The 20,475-nt window shown below is 40.2% G+C and overlaps 1 protein-coding gene across 6 annotated transcripts in view; it reads left to right on the top strand.

The window, feature by feature from the left end:
* The window catches only part of ACSL6 (acyl-CoA synthetase long chain family member 6), a 61,546-nt gene extending 45,426 nt beyond the window's left edge, over window positions 1-16,120 (top strand). For 3 of the 6 annotated variants that reach the window (XM_030818460.1, XM_030818470.1, XM_030818472.1), the window contains exons 18-21: window positions 3,455-3,598; window positions 5,528-5,629; window positions 6,546-6,617; window positions 11,729-16,120. In XM_030818460.1, coding sequence (XP_030674320.1) covers window positions 3,455-3,598; window positions 5,528-5,629; window positions 6,546-6,617; window positions 11,729-11,866 — 456 coding nt within the window. In that variant the 3' untranslated portion in view covers window positions 11,867-16,120. The remainder of the gene's footprint in view (window positions 1-3,454; window positions 3,599-5,527; window positions 5,630-6,545; window positions 6,618-11,728) is intronic. The other 3 variants (XM_030818477.1, XM_030818467.1, XM_030818475.1) reach the window with 2 other exon arrangements.
* The last annotated feature ends 4,355 nt before the right edge of the window (window positions 16,121-20,475 follow it).

The raw sequence follows: 20,475 nt of genomic DNA, 5'->3' as shown, positions 1-20,475 counted from the left end.
GATGTGAAGTAGGAGGAACAGGGGATACATGTCTCTAGGACGTCTGAGAAGGGCAAGGCCTGCAAGCCCTCCAATGCTGGCCCCCAGCCAAAGGGTGGCACTGAGTGAAGGGGAAAGCTTGGAGACAGGCGGGAGAATGCCTTAGTTCCTGTGGCTTTGCCAGCAGTTGCTCACGTAACCTTGAGCAGAGCCTCATCCCCCTCTGTGGCTTCACCTTGACTCACTTACAGAACAGGAGAACAAGCCTTCATAGCATTCCTTGCCCATGGCCCCCAGCTTTTAGCCAAAATCACTTTGCCTCATTCTCTCATTTTTAAAATAGGGATCATAACATTGCTTACCTCTGAAGTTATTGTTGTATTGTGCAAGATCTGGACTTTATCCTTTATTATTTATTTATGAAATGGAGTCTCGTTCTGTCACCCAGACTGTAGTGCAGTGATGAGATCTTGGCTCACTGCAACCTCCACCTCCCAGGTTCAAGCGATTCTCCTGCGTCAGCCTCCCCAGTAGCTGGGACTACAGGTGCCCACCATCACATCTGGCTAACTTTTTTGTATTTTTAGTAGAAACAGGGTTTCAACACGTTGGCCAGGCTGATCTCAAACCCCTGACCTCAAGTGATCTGCCCATCTCGGCCTCCAAAAGTGCTGGGATTACAGGCATGAGCCACTGCACCCAGCCTGGATTTTATCCTTAAAAAATGTTTTTAATAAAAGAAAGAAAAATAAAGTTATTTTTGTGAGGAACAAATGAGATTATGCCTGCAAAGCACTTAGCACAGTACTGGGCACATAGGAGATGCTTAGATGAATGCTTTGACCAGAAAACGGCTGTCACTGACACTGAGAACTCTTGCCTGGAGCAGCCCACCCCAGGAACCTCTGCTGTGTCTTTGGGAAGTGCTAAGGTTTGGGTGGACATTTTGAGGTGTTGAGTTAATGAGGCACGTGAATGATGTTGAGCCCAAGGGGGGGCTGAGTGGGCTGGTAAATGGATCTGCCCCTGCTTGGGCCTGTGCACTTCCCTTTGAGAAACCCTCATGCCTGCTCCAGACAAAGATGTATCTCCAGTGAGTGCCCTGGCCCAGGGACTCTGCTTAGGGAAGATATGCATGATTAGACAGTTCCCAACCCAATGTGATGGGCATGAGCTGGGGGCACACTGGGGGCACACTCACCTCGGGAGAGGCAGAGGAGGACAGGCACCTACTGCATCCAAGTCTTAGGATATGAGTCATGTTTCAAGAGGAGGGAGTGGGAAGGACAATCAGGGCATGATAGTAATATATGCTGAGTAGAGGCACCAGACATGCGAAGCAACTAATTCCAACTGAAGACCCATAGGTGTGGAAGAGAGAGGCTAGAGAGGTCAGCAGGCCCTGAACATCTGCAGAAGGTGGATTGTCCTGTCGGCTCAGGAAGCTTAGGCTTCAAGCCCCCTCACTTGCATCAGCCCCTTCCAAGGCCCTGCACTTCATTTTACCTAGATTTTCTTGAAGAGGGCCCTCAATATTGTAAAAGCTTGAAGTCTCACAAATCCCTGGATCTGCTGCTGATGCCCTGTAACTTGAATGAAACCCTCCACCATTTAGGGGGTAATATCAAGCAAATAAATGAATTCATGTAAAGCACTTAGTGTTGTGCTTGAGCACAGAGCCTAAAGTTGCAGGCAGGTAGTCTGTGAGAGTCCATTTTTTAAATTATTATTCTTAAATGATTTTTGAAATTTAATTAAAACTTATTGCAGCTATTGAGATACTTACTTTTCTATATTTCTCATGTAAAGCAAATCATGCATTCTTGACATAATTCAGCTTAACCATGATGTGACTTTTTAAATAATATTTTTCCTAAAAATTGTGTGTGACCTTTCCATTTATATTCACAAATGAGATTGATCTGTAATTTTCCTTTTATATACAACCCTATTATGGTTTTGTTGTCAGCTTATTGAATGAGTTGGTAAGTGGGTTTTTTCCCCGTTTTTTGGAAGAGTATGTTCAAGCTTTGAATGATTCATTCTTGAAATTTAGGTAGAAATCATCTATAAAGACATTTGTGCTTTTAAAAATGTTATTTTGAAATCATGTTAAATAGATCAAGGAGTAAACATAGTCTTCTGGTCCAGAAGGATCGGGATTCAAATCCTGGTTCCCCAACTCCTAGCTGTGTGGCTTTGGAGGAGTTAACTAAGCTTTCTGATCCTCATTTTCCTCATCTGTGAAACAGAGGTGGCAACACCCAGCGCTAATGGACCATGAGGATCAAATTAGCTGGAGTAGGGAAAGTACCTGATGTCTAGCCTGGGTTTTGAGCAAAACAGAGTCTGCTTATTTTTCTCTTTTGGAGAGATTGCTCTGGCACTGGCAGATCAAGCAGATGGGGTAGAGACAGAGTGTGTGCAGAAGTCCAGTCAGAAAGTGGTTTTGCTGGGAGGAGGTGGTGGATATGAGATGGATTTGTGAGCAAGGACAGGTGAGTCTGACCGCTGGAGATCCCAGGAGAGGCAAACAACAAAGTCATCTCCAGGTTTGGGGTTTGGAGGCTGGGGCAGGCTTGAGAAGCTTGGTCATGAATTTCATATAGGAGCATGTTACATCCTCTGAGACAAACAGCCTAGTTTTTGAAGCATTCCAAGGGTATTTGGGTTCTGGATCTGGAGCTCAGTGAAGAGCCGGAAGCTTGAACTGACTTGGGAGTGACCAATGAAGAGAAAACGGTGGTTACTCCAAGGTGCATTGTCAGTGGAGGTGAGGGGAAAGAGGCCTACCTAATCCCCTTGGAAGCTCAAAAAGGTCGAGGAGAGTCAGGGAGGTGAGGACGGCTCCTGGAGGCCAGTGGCACCAGCACTCCCTGTCCAAGGAGGTGACCTGCCTGCTGCAGAAGTCCTACAGGGGCCTGGGCTCCTAGTGACATCTGGCATGTCAGGTGGGAGTCACAGGGGCTCTGTCAGGTCTGTGGTATATGCCAGGGGATGCAGAGGCTGCTCTTTAAGGGTGGAGACAGTAGCTGGGCAAGAGACCTGAGTGTAGTCTTAGGGAGTGATGCTTAAGCAAAGATGCTGGTGAGAAAAAAGGCAGCTGGAGCAAGGGTGTGTGCAAGAGGGGTGCCCTGATGGAAGGGCGGTGGGCCTCCGAGAAGGAGGAGCTGAGGATACCTGCTGCTAGGCATGAGGGTGGCAGTGGTGGGAGGACTGTGTAGGGGGCTAACTGCTGAGGGGAAAGGACAGTGGATGCTCACGGCCCAGCAGAGCTTGGATGCCATCAACCTGCGGTGCACAGTGGTTCTCTCCAGGAGCCCTGCAGCTCCCTAAGAGTAGACACAACAGATGGAAAAGAAATTGGGGTGGGGTCTACTGGGTGGGGTAGGGCAGGGAGTTACGTCACTGAGGAGCAAAGGCTTCAGGCTTGAGAGTGCCATGTTCTTATAAAGCTGTTTGTCCAACTCTACAGGCAGGAACTCTTAAAGTTATTGATCGGAAAAAGCACATATTTAAACTTGCTCAGGGAGAATATGTTGCACCCGAGAAGATTGAGAACATCTACATCCGGAGCCAACCTGTGGCGCAAATCTATGTCCATGGGGACAGCTTAAAGGTGAGGCCCCTAGGCTTCAGCCCTCCCACATATCCTGTGCATGCTGAAAAACCCAGATTAAACATTAACCTCCAATCAGACACCAAGATTCTCCTCTGCATTTTAAAACATGAGAGAAAATTCCTTTTAAAAGGAGAAATCTTACTTATAGTTTGTTAAAATGAAATTAGGTCAAGTAAATTGTCTGAAGTAGTACTAATGAACATTCCCATTCGTTTTCACTTATGCTCTACTTACTTCCAAGGATTTTTGAGATAAAATACTAGAGCAAGATTCAGGATTTCTACTGTTTTTATTTTTATTTTAAAAATTATTATTACTATTATTATTATTGAGACAGGGTCTCGCTCTTTCACCCACGCTGGAGCATAGTGGCACAATCATGGCTCACTGCAGCCTCAACCTCCCTCCTGGGCTCTAGCCATCTTCCCACCTCATCCCCTTCCCCCTCCCTCCCCATCCCCAATAGCTGGGACTACAGGTGCATACCACCATGCCCAGCTATTTTTTTTTTTTTTTAATTTTTAGTAGAGACAAGGTCTTACTATGTTGCCCAGGCTAGTCTCGAACTCCTGAGCTCGAGTGATTCTCCTCCTGCCTCAGACTCCCAGAGTGCTGGGATTAGAGGCATGAGCCATCACACCTGGCCTATTTTGATTTTTTTAATATGCAAATGAACTTTACAAATTAATGAGTACTGCAAAAAAAAATGTACTAATGGTACTAATACTAATATAGGTTACTAGGATTCAATTATTTGGAGGAGTTTTATACTTATTTTCCTTTCAATATTATTTAGATTTAAAGTCAGAAAGATCATGAGTATATTCTATGATATCTAAGATATCAAATATATTCGCTCTGTCACCCAGGCTGGAGTGCAGTGGCACAATCTCGGCTCACTGCAGCCTCTACCCCCAGGGTTCAAGTGATTCCCTTGCCTCAGACTCCTGAGTAGCTGGGACTACAGGCGCCCACCACCATGCCTGGCTAATTTTTTTCGTTTTGTTTTGTTTTTTTAGTAGAGACAGGGTTTCACCATGTTGGCCAGGCTGGTCTTGAACTCCTGACCTCAAGTGACGTGCCTGCCTCAGCCTCCCAAAGTGCTGGGATTACAGGCGTGAGCCACCATGCCTTGCCCGATATCAAATATGTTCTGTACTATCATTGCATTTCTATAAATATTATGAATTGTTTTCGAAGAAATGCTTTAAAAATCAAAATAGCCTGGCATGGTGGTTCACGCCTGTAATCCCAACACTTTGGGAGACTGAGGCAGGAGGATTGCTTGAGCCCAGAAGTTCAAGACCAGCCTGGGTAACGTGGTAAAACCCTATCTCTACAAAAAATACAAAAATTAGCTACATGTGGTGGCGTGCATCTGTAGTCCCAGCTACTCGGGAGGTTGAGATGGGAGGATCACTTGAGCTCTGGAGGTCGAGGCTGCAGTGAGCCATGGTCATACCACTGAACTCCTGCCTAGGCAACAGAGTGAAACCCTGTCTCAAAAGAAAAAATAAACAAAATGAAGAAGTCTTTCATGAATGAAGATCGTATTAATGAAACCATTTCAACGTGGTTTGGTAATCCTGGGAAACATTTTGGTTCATAGAATTTGGATCAGAGAGTTGTTTGCTCAGCCTCCTAAAGATGTGCTGATTTGAGATTGGCATGAGAATCAAAGGTGCATATCAGTCTAACTTTACTGATTCTTAATGTCCTTATTTTTTCATATAAAACTAGGGGAATATATCAGATAATGAATGGTATGATATATTGGCAGAAATGTTTCATGACATCAATAAATGTTTTATAAACGTATACTTAGTTTTTGAAAAAGGTGGAGTCTGAGAATATTAATGCTGGACCACAAATAACCACTTTAAATGCATTTGTTGTGACTGTGTTCTCCTTTGGTGAGCACTACAGGCCTTTTTGGTAGGCATTGTTGTGCCTGACCCTGAAGTTATGCCCTCCTGGGCCCAGAAGAGAGGAATTGAAGGAACATATGCAGATCTCTGCACAAATAAGGTTGGTATCTTGGGGCTGTCTCCTGAAAGATTACTGAATGTTTTATGATACCACGTAATGAGAAGACAGAAAAGCTGTAGACCAGTGAAATTCGAGCTCATACGGGATTTCTAACATTAATTTATACATAGCGGGGTTTCTAAACCAGCGATTTGTCTTTTTGTTACTGAAGAAACTCATATTTCTTCTTAGAAAGATTGACAAACGTTTGGATTTTAAGCCAAGAGACATCACAGAAAGCTTATCCAGCCCTGTTGCTTTGTGGCTTAGAGGAGAGTCCAGGGAGGGTGGTAACTTGCCCAAGGTCACACAGCTGGTTAGCAGCAGAGTCAGATGCGAGCATAGGCTTTCTGACTCACCTGCCATGCTCCCTCAGATGTAAGGTGGTTTTTGTGTCTACTGGGTGTAGACAGCTAGTCATGGAATAGAAAAAGGAGCACAATTCTTCCTACTTAGAGCATTAGCTATTCACACCTTCCTGAAACCTTCTAATGGCACGTCTAGAACTCTGTGGAGGAGGTCGCCGTGCTCTGACTTAGTGTAGCCCCTTGAGTCACATGGTCCATTTCTTAGTAGTAGCCATAGACTCTCCCTCTCCTACTGGACCCTGGGCCCTGGGCTCATCTAGGGTTAGCAAGACTCACCAGGCTGACTAAAAGGCTGCTTTAAAAAAAAAAAAATTGAGTGGTCCCTTAGCCCATTCATGGTCACTCCTTTGGCCATTTCAGGTACTTACTTGCCTGATGAGAGGTGGTAATTGGAGTGCTGCTAGGGAGTATCAGCCTCAGTTGCGGGCTGTGGGTTAGCACATGTTGGCACAATCGTCATTTGCACTTTACTCAAAAGTGTTGTTTCCTCTACCTCCTTTTTGAAATGTGTTCTTGTCTTGTAATTTTTCTCATATGGTTTGATTCAGGATCTGAAGAAAGCCATTTTGGAAGATATGGTGAGGTTAGGAAAAGAAAGTGGACTCCATTCTTTTGAGCAGGTAACTGTTACCTTCCCCATACTCGTTACAGCCCTTTAGGCAGTGATGAAAATTAAATTAACCCATGGTGACCCTGACCTAGATTCCTGACTTTTCATGGTGTGGCCCGCCAGCAGGGTGTGTACCAATGGACCCCTGAAGGCCTGTTCCAAGCTGCCTCCTGAACCAAAATAGGTCACATGTCAAAAGAGATTGCACTCGTCCTTATAATTACAAACTTTAATAAGGCTGAAATAATACCCTAGCTGTCACTAGTAAATCATGTGACATGATCTGTCTTCCAAGCTTCCTGCATTACCACAGATGACAGTCCTATCTTATTTTTATTTTTATGGGGACCGTCTTCTTGGCTTCAGCAGACAAGCTTGCTTTTTAGGAGGCCATTGGAAAGATTGGTCTCCTCGGGCCAGTGATCTGTCAGCCCAGCATGCCCTCTGTAAAGAGGAGGAAACAATGCTTTGGGACAGGACACAGCAGTCTTCCAAGACTTTTTTTTTTTTCTGCAAGGTTGGGTTCTTATTGTAATTGAGCTCATAAGCATACTTAGTCTGACTTACATATACCATTTATACATCCTCTTTTGTCAAAAATTCAAAGAGAAAAATGCTTCAAATGGAAAAACATTAATATACTGATTTTTAAAATTTCCTTCTATTTAAAATAATTGTTTTTCATAAGATAAACATTTCATTAAAATAATTGTTTTTCATACAAGTTTGTTTCCCCAAATTTAGTGACGGGGTCTTCAAGTTTGACAAGAATCTTTAAATTTTGTGTGTTCACTTAATAACCTAAAAACATTTAAAACCAGCTTAAAATATAAAACTCTTATAGTGCTTTAATTTGCAATTTAAAAAAGCATTTTCATGGATTAAAATTTTAATTTTTTAGTTTCAAACTATGGAAATCTAAGCATAGATTCAGGGTCTAAAAATACTGTTTTTCTTTAAAAATAGATCTTTATATTAATCCATTTTGAGAAACACTGCTTTACCCTCAACTGTCAGTATGTTTTAGGGCAATTTAGGCCTGGGTAAATAAATATTTTTTAAAAGTATAGAATCTGAGGCATTCAGGCAAGTTACATTTATCTTTCTAAAAGAAAAAGGTCAATTTTGGCCTAAGAACTGACTTCATTGCCCTTCCTCAGTGGGGAGTTGTGTGATGGGATCCTCTGTGATCATGTAGGCCTGGTTGGTCTGGGCCTATGTGGATTTGAAGGGCTGGCTGCAGCCTAAGCTGCAGTCCCCGCGGACATCCTGGTGCATTCACAAGGCCCGCATGCCCCCTGCTGGTGTTTGGATGCGGGACCTGTCCCAGGGCACACAGAGTATCATGACACCCAGATTCCTCTTCATGGAAAAAAATACCAACTCTTAAGATTATGCTTAAAAGGTACCTTTAGTTAAGTTTCCAGTGTTAACCATTGCTCCGGTTAGAGCTTTCACTGAGAGGAGATGAGTTCTTGACTTTCCACATGCCTTTCGCAGAGTTTCTGCTCTAATAATCTGCCCTCACCATGGTAACCTCCAATACAGGGAAGCCATGTGGGATCTCAGAGGCCTTTAGTTTTATTGCCAAGGCTGTCGCCTTTTGATTTTCTCTCTTCTCATTCTCCTCTTTGTTGGTCTATGACACCCTCCCTACCATAGCCAGTGTGTGCCCTCAGCTGACCACAGGAAAGCAAAAACCAGGCCTCATGCCTGAGGAGGGTGTGCTCTCAGCTGTGATCCAAAGCTCAACATAAATTATTTCAGTTAATCCATAATCCATTGTCAGCTTGTCCTTTTCCCTCTTCCTCAAAAATAATGGCCAATTAAGGCCTAACTCTAATTAAACACACACATACACACACAAATAATGAATTCAAGTTCAATATCCAAAGTTTAAGTCATTCAACAAAAGCTTTAGGCGTTCAGACTTACTGGACTTGGTTGATCCGAATTAAACTTTGAATTAGAAAAACAATTGATGTAATTTAATTTCCAAGAACAGACAATTCCTAGAACTAGGCCAGCCATTATTAATTTATGGAGATCTTTGGAAGATATATTTTAATGAGTAGATAGGTGGCTGGGAAGTATTTGAGCATACTTAGCCGTGATTTAACCATTTGTTTGACATTTATATGCCTTATTAATTTGCATAGGCAATACAATGTAAACTTTGACGCTTGATATTTTCAATTTCTGACTAATTAAGCACTTACTAAAAATATTTTATTGTGTTTCCTGTCATTGAAATGAACACTTACCTAACCAATTTGCCTTTAAATAAGAAAATGAGCATTTCCTTAACTCATGTAATTGGTTTTTTTTTTACTTTGTCTTTCCTGTTCTAAATTATTCACTCTGTGTTTATTCTCTACAAGCAATATTGTGTTAAAGGATTTCATTAAGACCATTGAAAAACTTAAAATACTATGTCTCTAAAATTATGAAAAGTTTGTGCTTTTATGAGTTGGCAGAAATGGACAATTTTGAGGAATTTTATTCCAATGCCATATTTAAATGTCACAGTATTTCTGAATTATTTTTTAAAATCCTGTAGCATCTCTTTTCAGTGAGAAGAGTATGGTTTCAGAAAGGGAAGCTAATATTAGGCATCTCCCTTTTTCTTTTCCCAACAAAAGCTTTGCTAGTTAAAAAATGGAAATTCCAGTTTCATGAAGTGTTTGGCATAAAGAGAGAATAAGGACTCTCATACCTTTTTTTTACGAGTTCACAATTGGACAGTTTGGCTTTATGAGAAAATAATTATTATAAAAAATGAACATGCTTTTATCATTGATTCACTTCTGAAAAAACTATAGGTTTATGGCCCATAGTTAAAGTCAGTGTCAGTTAAACAACTGGCTGACTCATTTTTTCCACTCACTGCCTATATTTTTTAGTCACTCAAGCAGGTTGTATAGGTATTTTCATAGAAGGATTTAAATAGTCCAAGGTCCGTAGGTCAGACCAGACTAGGGACTGGCATGCAGCTTTGACCTGCTCACTAAGGGACTGAAAGGTGAGCCCAGAGCAGGCTGCCATATTGCTTGGGCTTCTGCAAGGCTGTATTTAATGATATAGTCTCTTCTCAGGCAGAACTATTTTGTAGACAGCCACATGGAGCTGCAGATGTCCCACTCAGCCATTTAGGTTTGGGGAGGTAGCTGGCTTGGCAGATATTCCAAATCTACCTGTTGATGCCATTCTTTCTTCCTAAGATCATAATGTTTTCTTTTACGTTTCTACTTAACCATATAAATGACATGATATACCTCTCCTTATGAAATCTATATTTCCAGTACTGTATTTTTTAGTAGTTTCTGCTTGTCACTGCTGGCTTTTCAAAGATATTCACCCCAAGTTCCCATACTGAACATAGACTCTTGTCCCAATTACACAATGTTCTCCACATGCTGTTAGGAATGCAGACAAGCCAAAACCCAGGCTACAACACTGAGAAATTATATCTTGGCACTTGTATCTCCTTTTTAAAAGCATAGTATTAATTTTAATAACAAAAGAAGGTGGATAGGTGGTTTGCACTTACCAGAAGCCTTCATTTGATAGTGCTTCTACAGAAAGAGAAATTTTTTTGAAAAGTTAAGGATATTAGTACTGTCAATTTTTCAGTTTTTCATTTTGACAGTAAAGGTTAGTTACTACTGCATTAAATCCCTGTAACTGAGATTAAATTTGATTTTGATTGTGTTAATGTTTTCTTTAATTAATTTTGTCATCAAATGGTGATTTCCAAACTTATTTAATTAGAACTTAGATGACATATAAAAATTGAGCATGCACAAAACATAAGAGCAGTGCTACTCAGGTTGGTTTAGGGCTTGAGCCAGAGCTTCTACACACACACTTTTCCTCCTAAGCACCTCACCTCATCTTCCCACCCTTCTCCATCTCCTTTCTACCCTTACCTATCTAAACCCCACTTCTACACCATCCCCAGCAGTGGCCTCTGCAGATCACCTAGTTCTCAGTGCACTATGGTTTAAAAACGTCTCCCTTGGGACCTGTTTCCAATAAATATTGGGTCTCCTAGGATGGTTTATGTTTTGTAACAACAAATTAGGAAAAAAGTATATTCTATAGGGTACAAAGAACAGCAGCCCTATTCCTTACTGAATCTGTGCTTCTTTGAATATCAAGCACACTGAGAGAGTTTTCAAACAAAACCCTTTTTACAATAACCATATCTGATTTTGAAACACTTGATAATACACATCTTTAGCCAAAATTTCCAGCTATTTAAGATGATACCTATCTTTAGCCATAGATGATACCATAAAGATGATGCCCATCTTTAGGCAAGATTTCCAGCTATTTAAATTGGATACCCTAGAAATCCCCTCAAAAACAGTCTTCCCATTTCTCTTGTAGAGATTTTTCCAAAATGTGTATTCAGCCATGCCATTGCCCTAACTAAAAACCTTCAGTATCTTACTATTGTATTTGGAATAAAATTTGAGCTCCTCCATAAACTGGCTCATCTACCACTTTAGCTTCATCCCTCACACTCTTTGCCTCTTATTTTATGTAACAAGAAACCACTTAGAGTTCCCTTTTCACACTCTGCCATTTCTCACTCCCATGGCTTTGTTTTGGTGTTGCCTCCGCCTATAATGCCCTTCTCCACCCACTTTTCCCCATTTGCTGGTTAACTATAACCCACTATTTAACATCCATCTGATTTGGGAAGTCTTCCCTGACTGTCTCTCCCTCTCCCCTCCTATGCCTGAGATGGGTGCGCTTTATCTCATGCATACCATACTGATAATTGCCCAGTGTTTCTCTGTCTCCACTACTGGATGTGAATGTGCGCTCCCTAAGGGCAGAGGCATTCATGATTCCTCTTTGTATCCTCAGTGCCTGGCATAGAGTAAGCAACTAATTCATTTCTGTTGACTGGCTAAATGAATGAATAGGAAGGAAAAAAGTTGGCTTTTAGATACGTAAAATAGGCTGAAATGCTCTCAACATGATTTTGACTTAGCATAATGTCTGTATGTCAATATATCTACTCTCATGTGCCTGTTTGCTTTTTCCCATGTATACTATAAATACTGTGCTCTATTCCTATTAAAGATGTATTCTGCATTTGGTTTTTAGGTTAAAGCCATTCACATCCATTCTGACATGTTCTCAGTTCAAAATGGCTTGCTGACACCAACACTAAAAGCTAAGAGACCTGAGCTGAGAGAGTACTTCAAAAAACAAATAGAAGAGCTTTACTCAATCTCCATGTGAAGTTCAAGGAAAGTTCTTCTCAGTATAATGGACTGTGTAGCAATATTATAGTTATTCTTGAAAGTAATGAGTCAGAATGACACAGCTGGAAATGAATAAGCATCTGATTTTATGACTGAGCCTTTTCCTGTCCCAAGAGGTCTTTAACAATATTTTCTCTATCATCAATGAGTACACTTTATTTTTATTATTAAAATTATATTGTGGTGGGCTGCTAAAAATATCGCAAATGGCAATGTAAAAATCAAGACATTTTCTCAAGAACTGTGTACCACTAAAAGTAATATATTGTCAATGTTCACAGAACTATTAAACATAAAGGAAAAACATAAGTGATATATTGTACTTAATTATTTGTGAAATAGTAACCAGATGCAGCAAATATCTAAGCAATGTGGACTACCTCATTCAATAACTGATTGTCAAAATCACAATTAAATCAGACTTCAAAAATTAAAGCTAGGTGTAAAGAATCATGCTAAAACAAAACATGATAACTCATAGTCTACGTAACTTCAGAGTCTTTAAACATGACAATCCATATTGTCATATGTGAAAGTTTTCTCTCTGATTTTTACTTTCATTCGTGAAAAATGAAAATTCAGAAATTCTTTTTTTTCTTTTTGTTTTGAGACAGGGTCTGCTCTGTCACCTAGACTGGAGTGCAGTGGCTCAATCATGGCTCATTGCAGTCTCCATCTCTGGGGCTCAAGCGATCCTCCTGTCTCACCTCCCAAGTAGCTGAGACTACAGGCACACACCACCACATCTGGCTAATAGAAAATTTTTTTTTAGAGATTTTGCTCAGGCTATCTCAAACTCCTGAGCTCAAGGGATCCTCCCGCCTTGGCCTCCCTAAGTGCTAGGATTACAGGCATGAGCCGTTGTTCCCAGCCAAATTCACATATTGTTAAAACACATGTCATATTTATATAGTAACTTACAAAGAGCTTTCAATACATTTTCTCATTTATTAAGTTCATTAAAGTATTCAGGAACTACCTAGAAAAATTATAAGTAAAACTATTCAAGGATAGTATATGTATGTTCATGGACTTCTTATCATAATGAATTCTAAAAGACATCTGTTGACTCTACAATGAATGGATCCTTGAGGAAGACTTGGGAGAAGAAACTCAGAGTTATTTCTAACAGTAGGCAGCAATTAATGTACCTACATTCCTTGCTGGGGTCTTCTAGTCTTCCATTCCCAATGTGCCCATGCTATGCCTGGAAACCCTATATGGTTGTAATTCTGAACAATTTCACTTTTTTTCCAGTAAGAATGTCAAGGCAGAAGGTGGGAAGGAGGGGATATTATTTCCAGGGAAAATAGTTTTTCAACAATATAACTTTGATAAACCTCTTTAAAATGCCCCAAGAAAAGTTTTTAAGTCCATAGACAAAGAAATACCACCTAATGGCATAATTCCATTCCTAAAATCTTTAAGTGTGCTGAAGTTTAACCACTAAAACCTCCTTTCTTGCATTATGTATTTAGACACACCCTGTATTGGGGTGTCAACAATTTCTTATAATTAAAGTCCAGATACCATGGACGGCAATTAAATTCCAAGCTATAGATTGTGCCTCTGAAAAAGGCATGGACCCCAGGAAGGTGTTTTTCTTCTGTAGAGACAGGACTCTAAAAGCATATGAACAATCCATATGCAATTCCTGTGTTAATTTAAAATGTATATGCTCAGTGTTTGTAGTCTAGAAGCTCCTTTGCCTTGGAGGAATGCCAAGCAGTTTGCAAAAATAAATGCTGTTAGTCAAAAACCACATAATCACATGGGCCTATTGAATAAATATGCATCAGTGATTATATACTTATATTTCAGTCTTGTCAAAAGTGACACACAGTTTCATTTGATGTATTTACCCAGTGTTTTTATCCAGCCTTTCTTGGGCATATTTTCTCTGAAGACCCACTGTTGCACTTCTAAATTTGACATTTAAGAAATGAGCTAGTTCTTCTATACACACTGATTTTTAAAGGCGTTTCTGAATAAACTAATACTTAAAATGTTGAAAGTCACATCTGTACAGCATTAGATTTTTATATTTAATATATATTTGACTAATTAAAAGTGAAAATTGTAACCTGAACTGGATATTCATACTGTTTTAAGGGCAAGTTGCTTACATTTCAATAACAACAAAAAAAGAAGCTGTTTCCCATTGTCCTCCTACTGAACTGAAATTCATAGTTGGCTTTAAGCCCAAAAGAATTTTGAACAATGTGACATAAACAAGTAATTTAAAACTTATTTTGTTTTATTTTTACTTTATAATAGTTAGATATGACAGATTATGGACAACTTAATATTTCTTCTTTTTGGCTGGGCGCGGTGGCTCACGCCTGTAATCCCAACACTTTGGGAGGCCAAGGCGGGTAGATCACGAGGTCAGGAGATCGAGACCATCCTGGCTAACATGGTGAAACCCCATCTCTACTAAAAAAATAGAAAAAATTAGCCGGGCGTGTTGGCGGGCGCCTATAGTCCCAGCTACTCAGGAGGCTGAGGCAGGAGAATGGCATGAACCCAGGAGGCAGAGCTTGCAGTGAGCGGAGATCGTGCCACTGTACTCCAGCCTGGTCAATAGAGGGAGACTCTGTCTCAAAAAAAAAAAAAAACAAAAAAAAAACAAGATTTCTTCTTTTTGCCACTTAAAAGATCTTATATTTCTAGATTTCCAGGTCTATGTGGAAATCATCACACTTGGGCCAATAAATGGGTTAGTTCAGATGTGCTGAGAAAAGTAAATAGTGTACCCTAAATATCTTGCATGTACATTTATCTATTTCTCTGTTTAATGCCACTTAATTTTGTAAGAAATGAGAAATGAAACCCTATGTATCAGTGGAAAAATCCTTCTTGCTTCAGATTTCCCAACTTTATTCTGGAGGAGAAAAAAATTTGTATTTCTCATTAACAAAGGTAGAAAAAGGTCATGTACTTACCATGGTCACGTTCATATTGGGCATTGGATCTATTTAAGCCTAGAAGTATAACAGATAATCAGTTCCTTAAGTGTAAATATGTTCTTAAATGTTTGGCCTTTTTATCTGTTATTCAAATGTATTAGTAATTCTCATATTTTGCAAACAGATCCTTTTGTGTATATTATAAAATATATACCAAACCTGTTTTTCCTTTTGCTGTGGAAGATGTCTTTATATAATATTGAGACTTCCCTTGCAAATGGGAGAGGAGCCTCTGGTCAGGTGTAGTATGTAGGCCTTGCCCCATGTATTAGGAACTCATAAATTCAGAAATCCAAGGATTAAATATTTTATGCCTCCTTCATTTACACAAGTCATGCTTTCATTCTAAATGTAGTTAAAACTACAAGTATGAGAAAAAATAGAACTTTCCATTGGAATTTTTTACAATCAGGTAATGTTTTAGCAACTTGAAATCAGCACTTAATTTGATTGTATTACCTATCAAAGAACCAATAACCTTTCCTTTTTCTGCAGTAAAGAAAATGAAATATCCTTTATTTTCCAAATGTATGAAGCACAAATGTGATATAGTTATTTAAAACATAAAATACTTTAAAATGAATGTAAAGAATGGGAAAATATATTTTTTGCATGAAAACAGGCTACCTACAATGTGCTTAATATCTCAGGAAAAAAAAATGAATAACCATATAAAAAATTGATAAACTATAAATTGGTTGTATTTCCTTGCCAGTTTTAATTTTAAGGAAGCATTTACATGAAAAGAAAAAAGGATCCTAGTAGTCTGAATTTCCTCTCAAGTATGCTAGAAAATACTTTCTGTGAATTTACAATGAACTGCAATACGAAGTGGGTTAGCATTCAAGTAAGGTCAATACCCCAAATGAGAAACTCTTCGGTTAGAACACATTAATGGTTGTAACACAGAGGCAGTAGATAAATATTTGAAATGTGAGCATTTCTAAACTTGGTCCCAAATGGAAAGGGTTTCATGAGGTGACAGTGGCTTTTAAACATTCATTTGACTGATTATTCTAATTTTCCTTGTTAAATCATTGCAACAGTTGCATGGGGGAAAATGGATATTTTTTGAAGAATTGCTTATTCTACTTTCAATTTTTAAAAACTGAGGGGATTAAAATATTACTTTTTAAATATGCATAAAAGTATCTTAACTGTAATTACATTTTCAGTTGCTTTGTTATAATAGCATGCATATTAAATATAAAATGCATTTATGAAAATTTTTGTAAAAAATAAAAGATTTTTCATTTCTCAAAGTTGCTTATAATTACTATTTTATATATTTACATAATATAATCCCCTCATGTGAGTATATTTGGTAATTATCAATCACAGTTACTGCTTATGATAAACATAGTATCAAGCTACATTACCAATCAGTATACTTTACATCTGTACTCTACGTCCTCTGTTAAAGTTCCACAAACTCCAAGAACTTATGGTCCATCCAGAGAAGAGCTCCTTTGCCCAAGCGTCTGTTGGAATTTTTGCTAATGTCAGATATCTCCTGGATTTAAATCATTTTTATGAATACATAACAAATAACTGTCTTCAAACTTTCCATTATGGTGGCCTTTAAAATACCATTTCCATGTCTTTTACTCATATTCAGAATAATGGATGCAATTTCTTAAAATAGTGAATTCTACTGTGTCCAAGATATGCAGATTCTGCGTTCTCCATATGTTTGCTATCATCCATTCCTCCCTATTGTCACAGCTATTAGTGTAGTTTGTGCCACCCTTATCTCTTGTCTGGAATATTACAGTGCTTTCTTAACTAGCCTTCATGTTTCCACTCCAGCATCCTCAAATTTCACCATCCACATTTCAGCCAGGGCAATCTTTCTAAATTGAAAATCTAGATTGAAAATGCCACTTTTCTGCTTAATAGTCCTTCAGTGACTTCCCATAGTTTCCAGGATAAACTTCAAACTTGCTGGTTCAGCACACAGGGACTAGCATCTCTTCTACTCCCTCCTCCATGGAGCCTCGGCTCCAATCATACTCATTGCTTTTGTAGTTCCCTAAAAGCATCATACTTTCTTATGCCTACATGCCTTTACACATATAGTCCCTTTCTCCTAGAATGCCCTTTCCTCTAATTCCCCTAATTCCAACCATTCATCTTTTAAAATTCAAATTCCAGCATCCTTTTCTCTGAGAAACTTCCCACGTGGTTGGTTCGTTGATGGTCCTTTTGCCCCACCCCTACTTAGACTGAGTTGCTTGAAGTTTTACCCCCAGCGCAGCTCTGGCTGATAGCAGATACTAAAGAAATGCCTATTGAAGGAAAATCCCCTTTGTCCTTTCTCATATGTTGCATAGCATTAAGACTGCAATACCTGAAGATATATTTCCTCTATCACTGTAATTTATTCCATTCTTGTCATCCAAGCAAAAATAAACTGGTTTGCAGTTGGATTCCCGTAGTTCATGGATAGCACCACAAAGATGCCCAGTGGGTTACTCCATAAGAAAACATCATTCAAAAAGATTTACTTTGGGCTCCGGTGAATCTCAAACCCACAAACTGGCTGTTTTCCCCAAAGATTTATTCAGAAATCTCTTTGAAATTTGTTTTCCCATGGAAGTTAATTTCTCAATGATTGTTCCAAGCCTAGTCAAATCCACCATGGGTTGAACTGAAATGCTGATTACTGAGATCTGGGTCTAGGTATGGAAGCAGTGCAATGGGGAAACGGAAGAAGTTTGAACACTCATGATTGAACACTTGCACTGGTGTTTGCAGATTTGGAAGTGGAGTAGGGGGAGACAGATGACTGAATTTGAGATATCTCTGCCCTGTCTCATCCTTTTGTAGGAGACACGTTTCTTTCCCCCTTTATAAGCTGACTCCAGGTGAAGTATCAAAGAGACCAAGTCTGTCTCTAGTTCCTTCACTTCCCCTTGCTACCAAGGAATTCAAGCTCCTTTCTTTGCTCCCCCTACTTTTCTCCCAGCCATGTGTTAGGAAGAATGGGTGTAGGACAAGCTCAGCAGCCAGATGCCAGGAGAACCATGTTCCCTATGCCAATCATCTGTTTTAAACAGCTTCCCTACACTCTGGTTTCCTCAGTGGCAAAATTAGGAGGCATCTAGATCATATCTAAGGACGCTTTTGGCTAAAGAAATCATATCAAAGTTTATTTCTGGTTTTGAAACCCGATACATTAATTCCCACAAACCTACGGGAATTACTTGATGATACATCAGTGAATGTAATTCAGTATAGTGAGACAGAGTTCTAGGGAACAGGACCACCAAATGGCAGACCAGCTTTTGGTTTAACCTATTTTCATTTTGCAATGTTTCTTCCATTTCTGGGCCTAAGGCACCCCAGGCTGTAGACCTCCCAAATGTCACTTAAGAATTCTGAGTTTTTTCACAACAGCCCCCAAAGGGAGAGGGGGGAGCATAAAGGCCTGGCTTGTAAACTAGAGACTGCCTGCCAGCATATTATGGACACAACTAAAGAAAGGATGTTGAAAGATGATAATTGCTTCATACTGCAGCAAGGCTGTGAGATCCTTAACTGAAGGATGATTTCCGATTCACTTCTGTATTCCCAGGACCTACCACAGTGCTTAATACAGATTAAAATGTTCAGTAAATATTGATTCATCGACTCAAAACACTAGGTAAAACCAGGTAAGAATGCCTACCATCTGTTCTTTAGAAAGCTAGATTTTGATGATTAATTATCTAGTAAATCGATTATCATAAATGTTTCTATGAGCAGATTTTAAATAAAATATTTGGAGTGATTATATTACAAAAATACTGTGGATATATATGTGCTTATATTCACACATACAATACTGAGGTGTTACAGAAAAATCTTTGAGCTTTTCATAGTTTTATCTCTTCAAACTGCATTTTAAATGTTGTGAAATATTTCCACTTTTTAGAATAAAAAGATGGTTACTGTTATGTGCATAATATGCTCATCTGATGTCGCCAGATGGTTCAACCTAGGGTATGGAGAGAAAGGGAGGTAATTCCAACATCTCTCTAATTGACAGAGCAGAAGAGTTTGTTATCGAGCAATCAATGGGCTCACTGCCTGATGAATGTAGAGGCTAATACCATGGCACCGGCTTTTGGGAAAAGAAAAGCTTTATTGCTAGTGGGCTGGCAAGGAGACAGGAGGAAATGCTCAAATCTGTCTTCCTAAGCTGGGGTTTGGGTTGGTTTTATAAGCATAGGGTAATGAGATGTGATCTGATTGGATCTTGTAATGAGGTGACACTGGGAGGCATGATCTGACTGGATCCTGCTATAGGATGAAGCCAGAGCTCAACCTGGTTGGATCCTGCCATGCCATATCTACTTCTTAATTCAGTCCCTCCTCCTTGATCTGAGCACTTGGTTTCCCCTGTGGCTGCATGCTTGGTTCATCTAGGCATGCTCAGGTTACATGACCTCAGGGTTCATGGCAACTGAAAAACAACTCACAATTTTGTTACATAAAAGTTGAACCAAGGCTGGGCAAGGTGGCTCACACCTGTAGTCCCAAGAATTTAGGAGGCCAAGGCAGGAAGATCACATGAGGCCAAGAGTTCAAGACCAGCTGGGATAACATAGCAAGACCCCGTCTCTATAAAAAAATTTAAAAATCAGCTGGGCTTGGTGGCATGTGCCTGTAGTCTTAGCTACTTGGGAGACTGAGGTGGGAGGATCACCTGGGGCCAGAGTTTGAGGCTGCAGTGAGCTATGATTGTACCACTCCACTCCAGCCTGGGTGACAAGCCAGATCCTGTCTTAAAAAAAAAAAAGGAAGAAGAAGGAGAAGGAGGAGGAGGAGGAGGAAGAGAAGGAGAGGAAGAGGAAGAGGAAGAGGAAGGAAGAAGGAAGAGGAAGAGGAAGAAGAAGAAAGAAGAAAGAAGAAGAAGGAGAAACAGATTGGTCTGGTGCAGCAACAAGTTGAGGCCCAGGGCACAAGGAGGAGAGCCCCTGTGGAATCTTCTACCTTAACCACAAGGACGCCCAGATTCTAGAGATGGCTCCTGGACACAGGCTAACGGCCTGTTTGTCGTCCAGAAGCAGCCTCCTAGAGCCTGGGATCTTCAGAGGCTTGGTTAGCCTCTTAATTACCATAGCCTCCCAGTAATTTGCAGGCCCGGGGACTGAAGTTGATTCCTCGGGGAGAAGCTCCTTGTCACTTTAAGGTGCATTCAGTCCTCTTTGTGACCTTTCTGCACTGAGGCCAGCCCCTCACAAGACTGCCTGTGCTGGTGGCCTAAAACTCCATTACTAAGGCCTTATGCAGTGCTGATAGGGAGAGCTCGCCCAGAGGAAGTGTTGGGCCCACCCAAAGGAGGGAACGCCTTTACTCCTGCATGCCCAGTTGAATTAAGCATGCAGCCACAGGGGAAACCTAAGTGCTCAGACGGAGGAGGAGGGGCTGAATTAAACCTTTTTCTGGACGAGAAAAAATTTTTTTCCAAAAAACTCTCGTTTCGCTGGAGTTGAGGGAGCCTCCGCCAGCGGCCCAGTAACCACTGGGCCCTTACTGGAGGGCTGGACGGCTGCGGCGTTCCTCCGTTTTCCCAGAAGCCTCTGCGCGGCCTCACAGAGATAAAAACGCGGGAGCGACGCCCGGCCGCTCC

The sequence above is a fragment of the Nomascus leucogenys genome, chromosome 2 (assembly GCF_006542625.1).
Source record: "Nomascus leucogenys isolate Asia chromosome 2, Asia_NLE_v1, whole genome shotgun sequence".
Lineage (NCBI taxonomy): Eukaryota > Metazoa > Chordata > Mammalia > Primates > Hylobatidae > Nomascus > Nomascus leucogenys.
The sequence above is the reverse complement of the archived record's forward strand: the minus strand, read 5'-3'. Positions and strand labels throughout refer to the sequence as shown.